This window comes from Sinocyclocheilus rhinocerous, unplaced genomic scaffold, assembly GCF_001515625.1.
Source record: "Sinocyclocheilus rhinocerous isolate Xijiao unplaced genomic scaffold, SAMN03320098_v1.1 scaffold516, whole genome shotgun sequence".
Classification (NCBI taxonomy): Eukaryota; Metazoa; Chordata; class Actinopteri; order Cypriniformes; family Cyprinidae; genus Sinocyclocheilus; species Sinocyclocheilus rhinocerous.
The window spans coordinates 407,624-421,630 of record NW_015660501.1 but is presented as its reverse complement, the minus strand read 5'-3'; the positions used below and the strand labels follow the sequence as shown (position 1 = coordinate 421,630).

General features: G+C 35.3%; 1 protein-coding gene across 1 annotated transcript in view; it reads left to right on the top strand.

Moving 5' to 3' along the window:
• LOC107725175 (netrin receptor UNC5C-like) overlaps positions 1–14,007 on the top strand; it is a 115,781-nt gene that overhangs the window by 43,661 nt on the left and 58,113 nt on the right. Inside the window, exon 6 of the mRNA XM_016534347.1 lies at positions 9,859–10,039. Within this exon, the coding sequence (XP_016389833.1) occupies positions 9,859–10,039 (181 nt within the window). The remainder of the gene's footprint in view (positions 1–9,858; positions 10,040–14,007) is intronic.

The window sequence follows — 14,007 nt, the reverse complement described above, 5'->3', positions numbered from 1 at the left end:
CACAGAAACACACAGCGTCTCCCTGACATGGCTGCATCAACACTACTGCGGTTCCTGAAACCACGCCTTCTTTCTTTGCATGAACATTTGGGCGGCATTACGCAAATATTTCCACATCGTGACGTAGAGATGTGGGGGCGTGTTTGAATGAGGCGTTTTAACCCAGTCTGGATCAGCCTTCTCTTTTAGATAGAATAAATCCTTTTGTGAGAGCTTTGTAACTCTGCAGATCTTATACATGCACACATAGCTACATAACACACTAAAGAAGAGGAAAAATAGAAATCGCATCATATGACCCCTTTAACATCAACAAACAGACAACAAAATTGTGAAATATGTACCCACTGTTGGGTTTGTATTTGTATATATTCATAATCTTAATGTGGTAGTTGGTTTTTCAAGGGTTCTGGATGGTCAGACTTGGTGCAGTCCTACTTTAGTTAGACAGTTTGCTCGTCTATCAGTTATATGAGTTAAAGTTAACATGGTAGCTGGTTGAGCTGTTCTCAACATTGATAATAATAAGAGCAGCAAATCATCATATTGAAATTATTTCTGAAGGATCATGTGACACTGAAGACTGGAGTAATGATGCTGAAAATTCAGCTTTGCATCACAGGAATAAAATACATTTTAAAATATGTTACAGTAGAAAACAATTGTAATAATATTTCACTGTATTTCACTATATTAACGTTTTCCAAAATATAGCCTGAAGTGCTTGAACAGCGCTCATATAGATAAAATTAAGCCAATAAATTATGCATGTAATCATTAATCAAATGAACTAATTTATTTTGTAATATTCCATTATGCCAAAATATTAATAATCAAGATTTACGAGAAAAACTAATACTGGATTTAAATACTTTTCCTTTCATCAATTTCTGCATGTCATTTTTAGTAATAGTAGGCTTCGTTTCCCAGTGATGTTTGAATGAATGTTTTGTTTCTCTAAGAAGTTCATGAAAAGAGTTCATCCAGCTGAGCGAATTCCAGGGCGGATCTCTCTGTCTGTTCTCTGTGAAAATAGAAAAATCTCTTCACAGCGTTCCTCAAATATCTGTGTCTCACACACACACACACACACACCTCAGCCTGCAGATGACACTGCTTGAAGGAGGCTGTCAGCCGCAGCGTCTGATCACAAAAAGATGAAAGAGACATAAACTGATTCTACTTTTACTATCTTTCTCTCTCTCTCTCTCTGTAGATACAAAAGAAATCAGCTCAATGTGGCCTGGCATGATTGTTAGAAACACATTATTTCCAGATGATCCAATATGATTTATCAGGATGAATTCGGAAGAGATAGCAGATCAAACTAAGAGCAGTAAAGGCATAGTTCACAAATAAAAGTTTTTTCACGAAAATTAAAATTCTGTCATCATTTATTCACCCTCTTGTCATTCCCAACTTGTATGACTTTCTTTCTTCCGTGAAGCACAAGCTGTGTGTGTGTGTGTGTGTTTCATCTTCTGTGCTTGTTTGAGTTCAAGGTGAGAGTAAATTCCAGATGTCTGTAATAACTGCATCGGGTTGTGCTTCATATCCTCCACCGCTGGAGTGTTATTAGTTGTTGAAATACAGTCTGATTATTGATATCTGCAGGACGGATTCTGATGTTCTCAGTGTTGAGCTGTAGCTTTGTTTATTCTATAGAGAGATACACAGGTTTGCTGCGAACTTAGATGCCAAATTGGACACAATTCTGCAGATAATATACACAACCATTCAAAATTAACATACATTTAAATTGATTTGTCTGTTTATTTTTTGATTTTCATGAGTCCCTTGTTTATCCTGAACAGTTAAACTTGCCGCTGTTCTTCAGAAAAATCCTTCAGATCCCACAAATTCTTTGGTTTAGTCCTACTTTAGTTAGACAGTTTGCTCGTCTATCAGTTATATGAGTTAAAGTTAACATGGTAGCTGGTTGAGCTGTTCTCAACATTGATAATAATAAGAGCAGCAAATCATCATATTGAAATTATTTCTGAAGGATCATGTGACACTGAAGACTGGAGTAATGATGCTGAAAATTCAGCTTTGCATCACAGGAATAAAATACATTTTAAAATATGTTACAGTAGAAAACAATTGTAATAATATTTCACTGTATTTCACTATATTAACGTTTTCCAAAATATAGCCTGAAGTGCTTGAACAGCGCTCATATAGATAAAATTAAGCCAATAAATTATGCATGTAATCATTAATCAAATGAACTAATTTATTTTGTAATATTCCATTATGCCAAAATATTAATAATCAAGATTTACGAGAAAAACTAATACTGGATTTAAATACTTTTCCTTTCATAAATTTCTGCATGTCATTTTTAGTAATAGTAGGCTTCGTTTCCCAGTGATGTTTGAATGAATGTTTTGTTTCTCTAAGAACTGTATGATTTTGAGATCCATCTTTTCACACTGAGGACAACTGAGGGACTCATACACAACTATTACAAAAAGTTCAAACGCTCACTGATGATCAAGAAGGAAAAACGATGCATTAAGAGCCGGGGTGTAAAATTTTGAACAGAATGTAGATGTGTACATTTTTCTTATTTTGCCTAAATATCATATTTTTTTTAATTGAGTACTGCCCTTCAGAATCTACAGAAAATACTTACATGTTTCAGAAGACAAAATGAGTTCAATTTACCCTGATCTTCAAATTCACCTCCAGGCTCTTAATGCATCGTGTTTCCTTCTGTAAATATGCATTTTAGATTCTTTTTATTTTAGTTTTTGCTTAAAAATGTTCATTTTAATAGTTTTCCTTCCTCCATCTTTTTCCTTTTTGGGTTGACACTAATATAAGATAGTAAATATCTATTTTAAATATATAATATATATTAGTAAATATGCTTTTTTTTTTCCACTACACCTATGCTATAACTACTGTGCTCAGTTATGATTAGTTACGGATTGACCGTAAGCTTAGATGCAGACGAAAGCTTGCATTTTCCATCCTTATGAGTTATGTTTAATATTTCATCTGCTATACTAGGACTTCTATGCAGAGTGCATGACAATATCATGCATTTTACATAACCTAGGTGGAAGTTGTAGCCAAAGTGGATTATTCCTCTCATTACACCCAAACTCTCCATCAGTTTCTTCGGTCCTTTGCATGAAGACATCCACAGCATTGCTGAATAAAGCGGTACAGGTGTGTGAGATTAAAGTAGCCGTGCTGCACACGCTGATCATCAGCTCGATTGCTGAATACGCTGCATAATTCACGATAGCCCACTTAGCACGGATGTAGAGCACTTTAGCAGCATTGGTGAGTTCTTACAAGCCTCTGCTGGGAGCTCAGCCCCATGTACCGTCACCGAAGCCTATATATTACAGCCGCCCACTTCATTTCCCCTATGGAGTGTTCCTTGATTGCGAGGGCTCGACGACGCTTGCTTGAATCCACAATGAGACTGTGTACAATCTTCAGAGCTCATGAAAGGACGCAGGTTTCCTTTCTGAAGAGATGTGGGTTTAAAAAGGTTTAGGACGCTACAGAATTAGAGCGGTTATTGTGCTTTTGGGCTTCGCACACCTGGAGTTCTGCTGAGAAGAACTTCAGCAAACATTTAAATGAGTTTTCTGTAGTATTGCAGGCAGTGTGTGAGAGTGTGTTTTTATATGGGAGAATAAAACAACCTTAGACTTTACTGATAGTGTTCAAATACCTTCACTACAGGGTACAAAATTCAGAATGAAAGAATCGTCTCCCTTTCAATTCATGAGAGTGAATTTGAATTGAATTGTCCATGACACACAGGAGGGTAATTGGAATCTGAAATGGAATGACAGAAAGAGGAACTGCTTAATTTATTACATCATATGAAATCTGTCTAGCTGTCTGTCCATCCTTCCATGTATAAATAAAAGTGTAACTCTAAGTATATACTCAACTGTCATTTTAACTAGCTTTAAATGGTCTAAAAATATTGAATGTTGTTTGAATGTTTAGAATGTTTTGAAAATAGTCAGTCAGACAGAAAGATTCTAAATACATATCTAAATACAGTATAATATCTAAATAAATTCATGCATATCTAAATACGTAAGATTCTAAAAACATATGGAGTTGGTCCCCCTTTGCACTCGTAACAGTTTCCACTCTTCTGGGAAGGCTTTGCACAAGCTTTTGGAGTGTTTCTGTGGGTTTCTGAGGTCAGGCACTGATGTTGGACGAGAAGTCTTTGCTTGCAGTCTCTGTTCCAGTTCATCCCAAAGGTGTTGGATGGGGTTGAGGTCAGGGCTTCCACACCATACTCATCCACCCATTTCTTTATGGAGCTTGCTTTGTGCACTGGGGCACAGTCATTCTGGAATAGATAAGGGCCTTCACTAAACTGTCCAAAATATCTTATTATGATTTCCCTTCACTGGAAATAAGTGGCCAGGCCCAACCCCTAAAAAAAACAGCCCCATACCATTATCCCTCCTCCACCAAACATTATAGTTGGCACAATGCAGTCAGGCAGGCAACGTGATGCGTCACTTCCACAGAACAGGTTTCCACTGCTCCAGAGTCCAGTGTCGGCTGCTTTATACCACTTCATCCAACGTTTGGCATTGTACTTGTGATGTGATGTGAGGCTTGCATGCAACTGGAAACCCATTCATGAAGCTCCCGCAGCACAGTTTTTGTGTTGAGATTAATGCCAGTGGAAGTTTGGCACTCTTCAGCTATGGAATCAGCAGAACGTTGGTGACACACACCATTCGCCCGTAGCATTTGGTGACCCGCTCTGTGACTTTACATGGTCTTCTGCTGTTGCTGTTCCTAAACACTTCTACTTTCCAATAACACCACTTACAGTGGAATATCTAACAGGGCTGAAATATCACAAACTGAACGACCCATTTTTAAACACTTGTGGCAATGGGTCTGATTGAAACACCTGAATTCAGTAATTAAGACATGTGTCCATATAGTGATATATTCATTGTTCATGAGTAGACTTTAATGTTGTCAGTTTCAGTCATCTATCAGATAGATAGATAGATAGTTAGTTAGTTAGATAGATAGATGATAGATAGATAGATAGATAGATAGATAGATACAGGCGTGAATATTGAATGTTTCACATTATATTAATTACATAAATACAGAGTTCTGGTATGAAACTAGATGGCGCAGTCCAATAGGTCTAATCTGATCTAATGACATCATTATCACATGGCACAGCTGATTGGTTTTCTCCTGTATCAGTAGCCAATGAGCTCACTGCTCAATATTCAGATACCTGGCTTTTGTTCGCTGTAGCAGTTCGCAGCGCACTTCAGAAACCCTCCACCTTCCCCAGCTCCACCTGTATAGATCTGCTATGAGGGGATTCATGTATGCTATGGGGGGTATTCATACGTGTTATATGTGCAGCAGCAGTATTTCCTACATGCTCACAGCAGCATGTTGTGGATGTATTGGCAGTAGCAAGCCTCTGTACTTGCTCTGCCGCAGCAGCAGCGTAGCAGATCTATTCCGCCAAGACCAAATACATTAACATTGTCATGTACATTACCATGCCAATCCCTCCGAGAGTTGTCATGACAGAAATGTACTTCATAGACATCCTTAATCTCTAATAACTCCATTCTGCTCTCTGTTTGTTCTGTTGTGTTTCTTTGTCTGGATACAGCACTGTTCACACGCTGTGTGGGATCGTTTTTTGGTATCAGAGCATTTTAATGAGTATGAGTACAGGAGCGCAGTATCTGTGTCGGTGCATCCCTACTTCCAAGTAATGCAATTAATGTTGTTTAAACCTTCAGATGCACACATGTGCACATTTACACATTCACTAGTTTCTCAACCTTCAGATCAACATATTCCGTCCTAAATAAAAACTTATCTTTGATGGGGACAGTGTTTATTTTAAAAATCAAATATCCATCACCTACACACACGGATGCATACATACACATCTATTTTGGCACGAAGAAAAAGCAATTATTTGAGAGATATTCAAATATTTCACAAAACTTCCTGATTGGTTTTGCTTTCAGCCTGTGTGTGTGTCTGTGTGTGTTTGGTTGTTGATTCTGCATTTGCCCGGCGGGTACAGGAACTCTGTTCTGGCGGTAAACACCAACAGGAGAAAATGAGCAGTTGCGTGAAGAGCGTCTCTCTGCCTCTTTCATCCTGATCAGCAGATGAGTCCCTGCAGAGAGAAATCAGGCCGTCCAGAAACAGCCATGATTGAGCCGAATGTGAGCTTCACAGAGACACGGCTGCGAGAGATAAGGACCAAATGTCAGTCACGCTCAAAGAGAGAGCACTACAAACATGCCGTTTACACATGGGTGAACGTACACTACTCATCGAAAGTTGGACACACTTTTCACTCAGTGAGTTTTGTTATTTTACACATTTTAGAGTAGTTGTAAAGTAATCAAAACTATAGTATTGTGTCTTTTGAAGAAATTATGAGTGGTGTTTGCCTGTGCAAAGTCTGGTCTCTAAATAAGATTCAGCTCCCTCCTTTAGTTTAACCCTCTAGTTGTTTTCCAGTCATTTTGATCTGGAGAGGATTTTCTTTTTCTTAAAAATGCTAGTTAATTTCATTGCATTGGACTAAAACTTATTGACACGGTATAACAACTTCCCCCCAAAATTTTTTTTTACTTTTTTGGGATTTTTTCCCCACCTTCCACACATGTGGTGTTCCTGGTCAAAAATGGCCGGCCTAAAAAAATAGCTTGTAAATTTCTCATTTTCCTATATTATTACCAAATCTTGGATTCAGTCTTTTTATCAGCTTGTTGACCTCAATGATCTGAGCTTATGCACCTCGTTTCTGCACCTCGATCCAAAAACACAAAACCTGTACTTAGTGAAATAAGTACATTTGACAAAAAGATTGAATCCAAGATTTGGTGATAATATAGCACAATTTACTAATAATTTTTAAAAGGCAGGTCATTTTTGACCAGGAACACCAAATTAGGTGAAGGATTTTCAGCACAGCAAAAGGGTTAAGTCATTTTTTGCTCGTTTTTGTCACCCATTAGGCTAAAATGGTAAGTGTGCTATAAAGTTACATTTTAGGGTTAGAGAGTTTATTTGAATCCAAACTTTTAATTTTGAGCAATCGTAATATGGAGATCTAGTCTTAGCAAAGTCTGAGCTTTTCGAACAGTATTGAAGAAGTTCCCATATATGCGTGCTTCTTATATAATAAATAAAAATTAAATATGTTTTGTAAAGAAATTCATACTTTACACTGTCAAAAATGAAGTTTCTTTACTGCATCTTTGGTCTCATGAAGAACCTTTAAAATCCATGGAACCTTTCTATTCCAGAAAAGCTTCTTAATAGTGGAAAAAGGTTCTACAGTTTTTTTTAAATGTTCTTCACACTAAGAAAAAAGTTGTTCTTTTAAGAACATAAACTGATCACTGAAATGTTCTTTGGGGAGCCGTGTTGGTATGTTCTATGGCATTGCTGCAAAAAATAAAATAAATAAATAATAATAATAATAATTTTAAGAATTTTAAGCTTAAAATGACAATACGAGCTTATTGAGAACAACTATCACATACAAGAGTGTGTGTGTGTGTGTGTGTGTGCGTGTGTGTGTGTGTGTGTGTGTGAACCTGTGGGGCCGCGAAGGCGCTCATTTTCTGATAATGCTATTGTAGAAAGATGTGCACATGTGTTGAGGTGACAATAGCACTCAATACAGTAATCTGAAGGTTTAGTTTGACAGCTGGGATTTGGGTTACCTTTGCTAGATGTAATGAGGTGAAATGTATAGGGAAGTGTGCGTGCACGCATGAATGCTAATATGTGTGACGCGTTTATCACAGCTGGAGAGCATGAGCAGCTGATTGGGTGAGTTTCCCTCCTGCTGAGCCAATGAGAGGGTGATATTTTTACCCTATTCCCTCCAGACGAGCTCTCAGCAGCCTTCAGGTACACTGCTGTGACACATTTACGCACGCAAACACACACGTCTGCGTCTTGCTCGCCTGATTGACATACCGTTGCGTTAATGCATCAGATGTATATGTGAAGAGCTTGTAATGCGAAGGCTATGTTCTCGCTGAGCGGCAGCGCTGATGACTTCTCAACAGTTTCTGTATGTGGAGACATGTCTATCTCTGTTGTAAACCTAGTGAGCTACCTAACTAGGCAGCATTTTAAGGCATCATTAACTTGGCTGTTCCAAACTGTAGGCAGGATAATGATGCCACCCTGTAAGAAACCTCATTTCGGACCAATTCTAAGGCAGCGCTGCATTCATAAAACAATCCCAGAATGCACTGGTGTTAACTCAGTGAAAACAGTTTGTCAGGAGAAAGTATACTGTCTCTTCTGCTCATCAAGGCTGCATTTATTTAATCAAAAATACAGTAAGAACAGTAATATTATGAAATATAATTATCATTTCATAGAGCTGTTTTTTTTGTGAATATATTTTAAAATGTAATTTATTTCTGTGATGCAAAGCTGATTTTTCAGCATCATTACTCGAGTCTTCAGTGTCACATGATCCTTCAGAAATCATACTAAAATCCTGATTTGCTGCTTATCAGTGTTGAAAACAGTTGTGCTAAACCATGGTACTTTTTTTAGGATTCTTTGATGAATATATATTTTGTGACAATGTAAAAGTCTTTACTCTAATTTTTGATTGATTTAATCAATAAAAGTGTCAATTTTAACTCTGTGTGTGTGTGTGTGTGTGTGTGTGTGTGTGTGTGTGTATACAATATATGTATACATACACACACACACACACACATACATATATGTTTCTTTCAGTATTTCATTCTGATAGCAATAGCATTGCTAAAAAATATCCACTGAAAATTGACTATTTTATCCAATATTTATGCGCTTATTACAATTATTTTGAATAATTTGATTCAAAAATGTTAATCAGAATGAAGGCAAATATTTTTTTTTATTTTCGCACTTTTTAATTTTATTTACTAACTGCAGTATATCTCATAATATCTCGTAAAATTCTTTTCAAAACACAGATCCTCCTTGCATTGAAACTTGCATTAAAAAATGCATAAGAAAATGACACACACACACACACACACACACACATACATATATGTTTCTTTCAGTATTTCATTCTGATAGCAATAGCATTGCTAAAAAATATCCACTGAAAATTGACTATTTTATCCAATATTTATGCGCTTATTACAATTATTTTGAATAATTTGATTCAAAAATGTTAATCAGAATGAAGGCAAATCTTTTCTTTTTTTTTCTCACTAATTAATTTTATTTACTAACTGCAGTATATCTCATAATTTCTGTAAATTTCTTTTCAAAACACAGATCCTCCTTGCATTGAAACTTGCATTAAAAAATGCATAAGAAAATAACAGTCGGCAACAGCTGGTTGGTCGAGATGTGATTGGTCAGTTATGTTTTTAATGCAGTTGTGTAGTGAACTGTCTGCTGTTTAAAGTCCTTTGATTCTCTTCATGCTAAACCACCAGCCACTTCCTGTTTCTCCTCTGTGTTTTCTTGAGATATTAGCAGGCCACTTTTGTGATTAAACACTGTGTCCAAAAATATCCTCACAAGTCTTTTGCCTGCATGCAATTTCCTTTTAATGTCTCTGCAATGTTCTTTTTCTAAAATGTGTGCTATCGTTTTATAAAATTGCTCAAGCTCTGAGTCAGTCTTGCCCTGAGGAGTTAGCTTTGAAGCTAATTACAACGTTTGATAATTTCAGACGCATAGGTGGAATTAATGCATGTACGGGACCGAGATTGCATGACGACGTCCTGATATTGCGAGTCCCGGAACGGCCCATCAGGTGTAGCCGTATGGATTTCACTAATGGCTTCTCATCTTTCTGTCTCTGTGCAGGTGGAATGGCTGAAGAACGAAGAGATTATCGATCCTGCAGACGATCGGAATTTCTACATCACTATCGATCATAACCTGATCATCAAACAGGCGCGGCTTTCTGACACCGCTAACTACACCTGTGTCGCTAAGAACATCGTTGCTAAGAGACGAAGCACCACTGCTACAGTGATTGTCTATGGTGAGTTTGGTGTTACTTGTGTTCATGGAATAAATGTGCCGTGATGCGGTGAAGGTTTCAACAGACATGAAATAGAAATCTAATAATTAATTAATATAAAATGTAAAATTAGTGTTAATTAATTAATTAATTTTACATAAAAATAAAAAGCATGAAATCAAAAACCATGTCTGAAAAAAATTTCCAAAAGGCATAGCCATAATAGTACAAATAGACGGAAAATTACAAAGAAGGCTGCAGACTATGAGGGTAAAAAAAAAAGCAAATGTGAGATAAAAACAATTAGGAGATAAAAAAAAAAAAGAAAAAGATTAGACACTGAAGAAGCAACTTTTGTTTTGTTTTGTTTTCTTTCATATGCTTTTTTTCCAGCTTCATAGTGTGCAGGCCCTTTTCACCTATTTACATTAAAATTATAGTAAGTTAATATTAAATTGAATTCACATATAATATTAATAATAATTTTAATTATATAATATAATATGATTATATAATATAATGACATTAATTTATAGTAATAATATTAAAATAAATACATATAATATTAAATTAATATTTTATTTTAACATTTGTAAAATTAAAATAAACACATTTTACAATAAAACTGACAACAACAACAACAAATATGTTTAATTTGTTTGTCTGCATGTAACTGACTCCAGATAACCGTGAAGTGAATGTGTTGTTAAATTATTGAAATATTAACTATAAATTTCAACATGCACTTCACACACTTTATATTCTCAGCCACACTCCTTGACTGATTTTTAATGTTTCATTTGTTTTGTGATTTCTGAAGTGATTTCTGAATAAATAATAGAATAGAATATACACAGAATTTTTTATATTGTTATTTTTGTGACATTTGCATTTTAATGATGAATATGGTTTTGAACATGTGTTTGACTATATACTTTTTATGGTAGAAATACACCATTCAGAATTGACACTTTTTGATTTGTTTATTCAATGATAAATCGAATGATAAATTTGTCAATAATTAATCAGTTTATTACATTTGTTGTATTGCTTGTTTCAACTCTTTAAACATTTTTGAAAAGGTAAAAATATTTCTTGGATTAAAGTCACAATGAAACTGAAGTAGCGACAGATCTTTTCTTCTGTAAAGGGATGTATGGATTATCAAAAGAGAAAAAGTGTAGGGCGGGGCCTTGGTTCTATGTGTAGGTTGTTGATTGGATGTTGAGATGTGGGTGTGGCATTCAAAATTATATGCAGATGAGCATGAGCTTGCAGGGGCAGAGTTTAAAGCAGACTAATGATTGGAGGATTCCTTCATCCTTCACCAGAGAGAATCTGTCGATGTCACCAAAAGATCTAGTTATGATATTTTGATTAACCATTAAAATTAAAAATTAAACACATGCACATATGAATTGTTCACAATAAGATCTATAATATGCTTTTAGAAAATAGATACAGTGAGTTTTCATTTCATGCCCATTTAAAAAGAAAAAAAATAATACTTTTGTAACCAGCGGCTTGTGAGCTACAGTTTCTGGGAAGGTTTTTTTTTTTTGGCAGGCTTGACCACGGTCAAGTGAGAGAAGAGCTTTCATAAAATTCATTAAAAAGTTTCCAGCTTGTAATTATAAGTTTGACGAGGACATGAATGAACCTTTTTTTTTTACTAGCTAGAAACTCATAATTACGGTAATTTCGACATGGTGTGAATGCATCTTTACAGCACTTCTTTTTCTTCTTCTTTTCAACACCTTTAAGCAATTAATTTAACAAAAAGAGCTTGTACAAACTCTATTCAAAAGTTGTTTTGTAGATCATTTTAGTCTTAGGTGTGCTATCCAACTTTGTTTTTCATACTGTATGACATACTGACATATTGTAACTTTAAATAGAAATATAGCAATGCATCTGGAAAATTTCTATTTGACTTGATTGTTACAGTGCTTGCCTCATTTGCATACTGAAATTTGATTGTTTATTAATTTGATTGATTGTTGTTTACATCTCTTTTACATTATCTGTATTGGATATATATCTCTAACTGTTATTTTACTTAGAAATAGGGTATGAATTAGTAATTGCAACAAATCTCTTATTCTTTGGGGAGAGGATGATTGCATATGTTAGGCAAACTATTGTTAAACCAGTGTTATAATAGAAAACTCAAATTAAAATCATAAAAAATCTGTTACATAAAATAAAATAAACATTAACTAAAACAGAATAATATATAAAAAAAACTTTAACTTTTATTTCAGCTAGTTGCCAAAGCAACATTTCTCATTTCTATTTTGTTTAACTTGATGTAGTAAAACAACTAAAACAGAAATAAAAATAAACAAAACTGTGTAGATCTATTTAAAAACAAACAAAAAATAAAATCGAAAATTGAAAATATATAAAAAAAATAGTTTCTTGATACTAAAATAATGCTGTCAAACATAAAATGAACATCATAAAATACTACTTTTATTCCATAAAATTGTGACACACAGCAATCAACATAATTCTGACACTTTCTACAGCTTGTCAGGAAGTGAATAATCTCATTCAGTTTTCCCAGATTTTACATGAATTTTACTGTTGAGTATATTATTATAGCACATGAAAAATTGCAACTTGACCTCCTGAGGTGGACGAATGCCATTTTCTGAAGGTAAAGCACCTCCTTTCGCTTATCCTTTGTTTAGCAAAGAATCAAAACTGACTTTTTTAAAGAGTCAAGCCATAATTTGTACCCAATTTGTGGAAAGTGCTTTCACAGCTTTTCTTTGCAGCATTGGAAGCGTTTCCTTCAGTACTCTCCATTGTACTTAATATCCCTGATAATACCAGGTCCAGCTGTGATAAATTGCTGTATGGTCTGTTCAGATGTGTTACAGCGGTGACTCATAGTTCTAATGCACACAATTTTGCAAAAAGCCCTTCAGATTTTCACCCATTGCTCACATTAAAGTGGCACACATCCCAGCCTCCTCAATGATTTTATTTGTATTTTATATTTTAATTCTTCTGCAGAATTCTGCAGATTTTCTCCCTAGACAGTTTTCTTTTTTGTATTGATGTATTTCCTATTGAAAAGTAAGTCAGGGTAGGACATATTATTTATTTCTAAAAAAATAAAAAATAAAAAAAAATATATACAGTATATATATCAAGGAGTTTTACAGAGTATCTCAAACTCAACAAGCACAATCACACACACACGTGCAAACAACTTCTACATGTGAAAAGTGTTCACCACTGATCACCCGCTGATGATCACTCTGACAGGAGCTCTGTGAGTGCATGCATGTTTGTGTTTTTAGCATCTGTCACGCGTGTCACTGCACTCGCACACATATCAATTACTCCTGCTTCTGTAAAACACTCAGTCAGAGCCCAGAGTAGAGCACGTCTCTCGCACCACTGAACGTTTAGTAGCTTGTCATCATTTTGAAAGATAGAAATGGTCTGTTTTTGCATCTGAAAAGCAGAGCCACTCTATTTCTTGACCTAGATTCTCAAAGCATGAAATCTGTTGTACTCCAAACTTTTGCAGTTGTGAACTTGGTCTTCAGTGAATCAGTCAGTGGTTGTAATATTTCTGTATTTTGTTGTGTGAGAGATTTGGTGAATATGAGTGAATGTTGCTGTCTGAATGAGTGTCTGATGTGCCGGACTAGTTTTGCTCAGGTAAACATGGCCTGATGTTTTCTGAATGAATGTTTTCAGATTTATCTTCTGTAAAGGGTTTAGCTGGTTCTGTGTTCCAGTTCTATCTATCTATCTATCCATCCATCCATCCATCTTATCTTTCTATCCATCTATCCTCTATCTATCTATCTATCTATCTATCTATCGTTCTATCTATCGTTCTATCTATCTATCTATCTATCTATCTATCTATCTATCGTTCTATCTATCATTCTGTCTATGTATCTTTCTATCGTTCCATCGCTATCTATCTATCTATCTATCTATCTATCTATCGTTCTATCTAT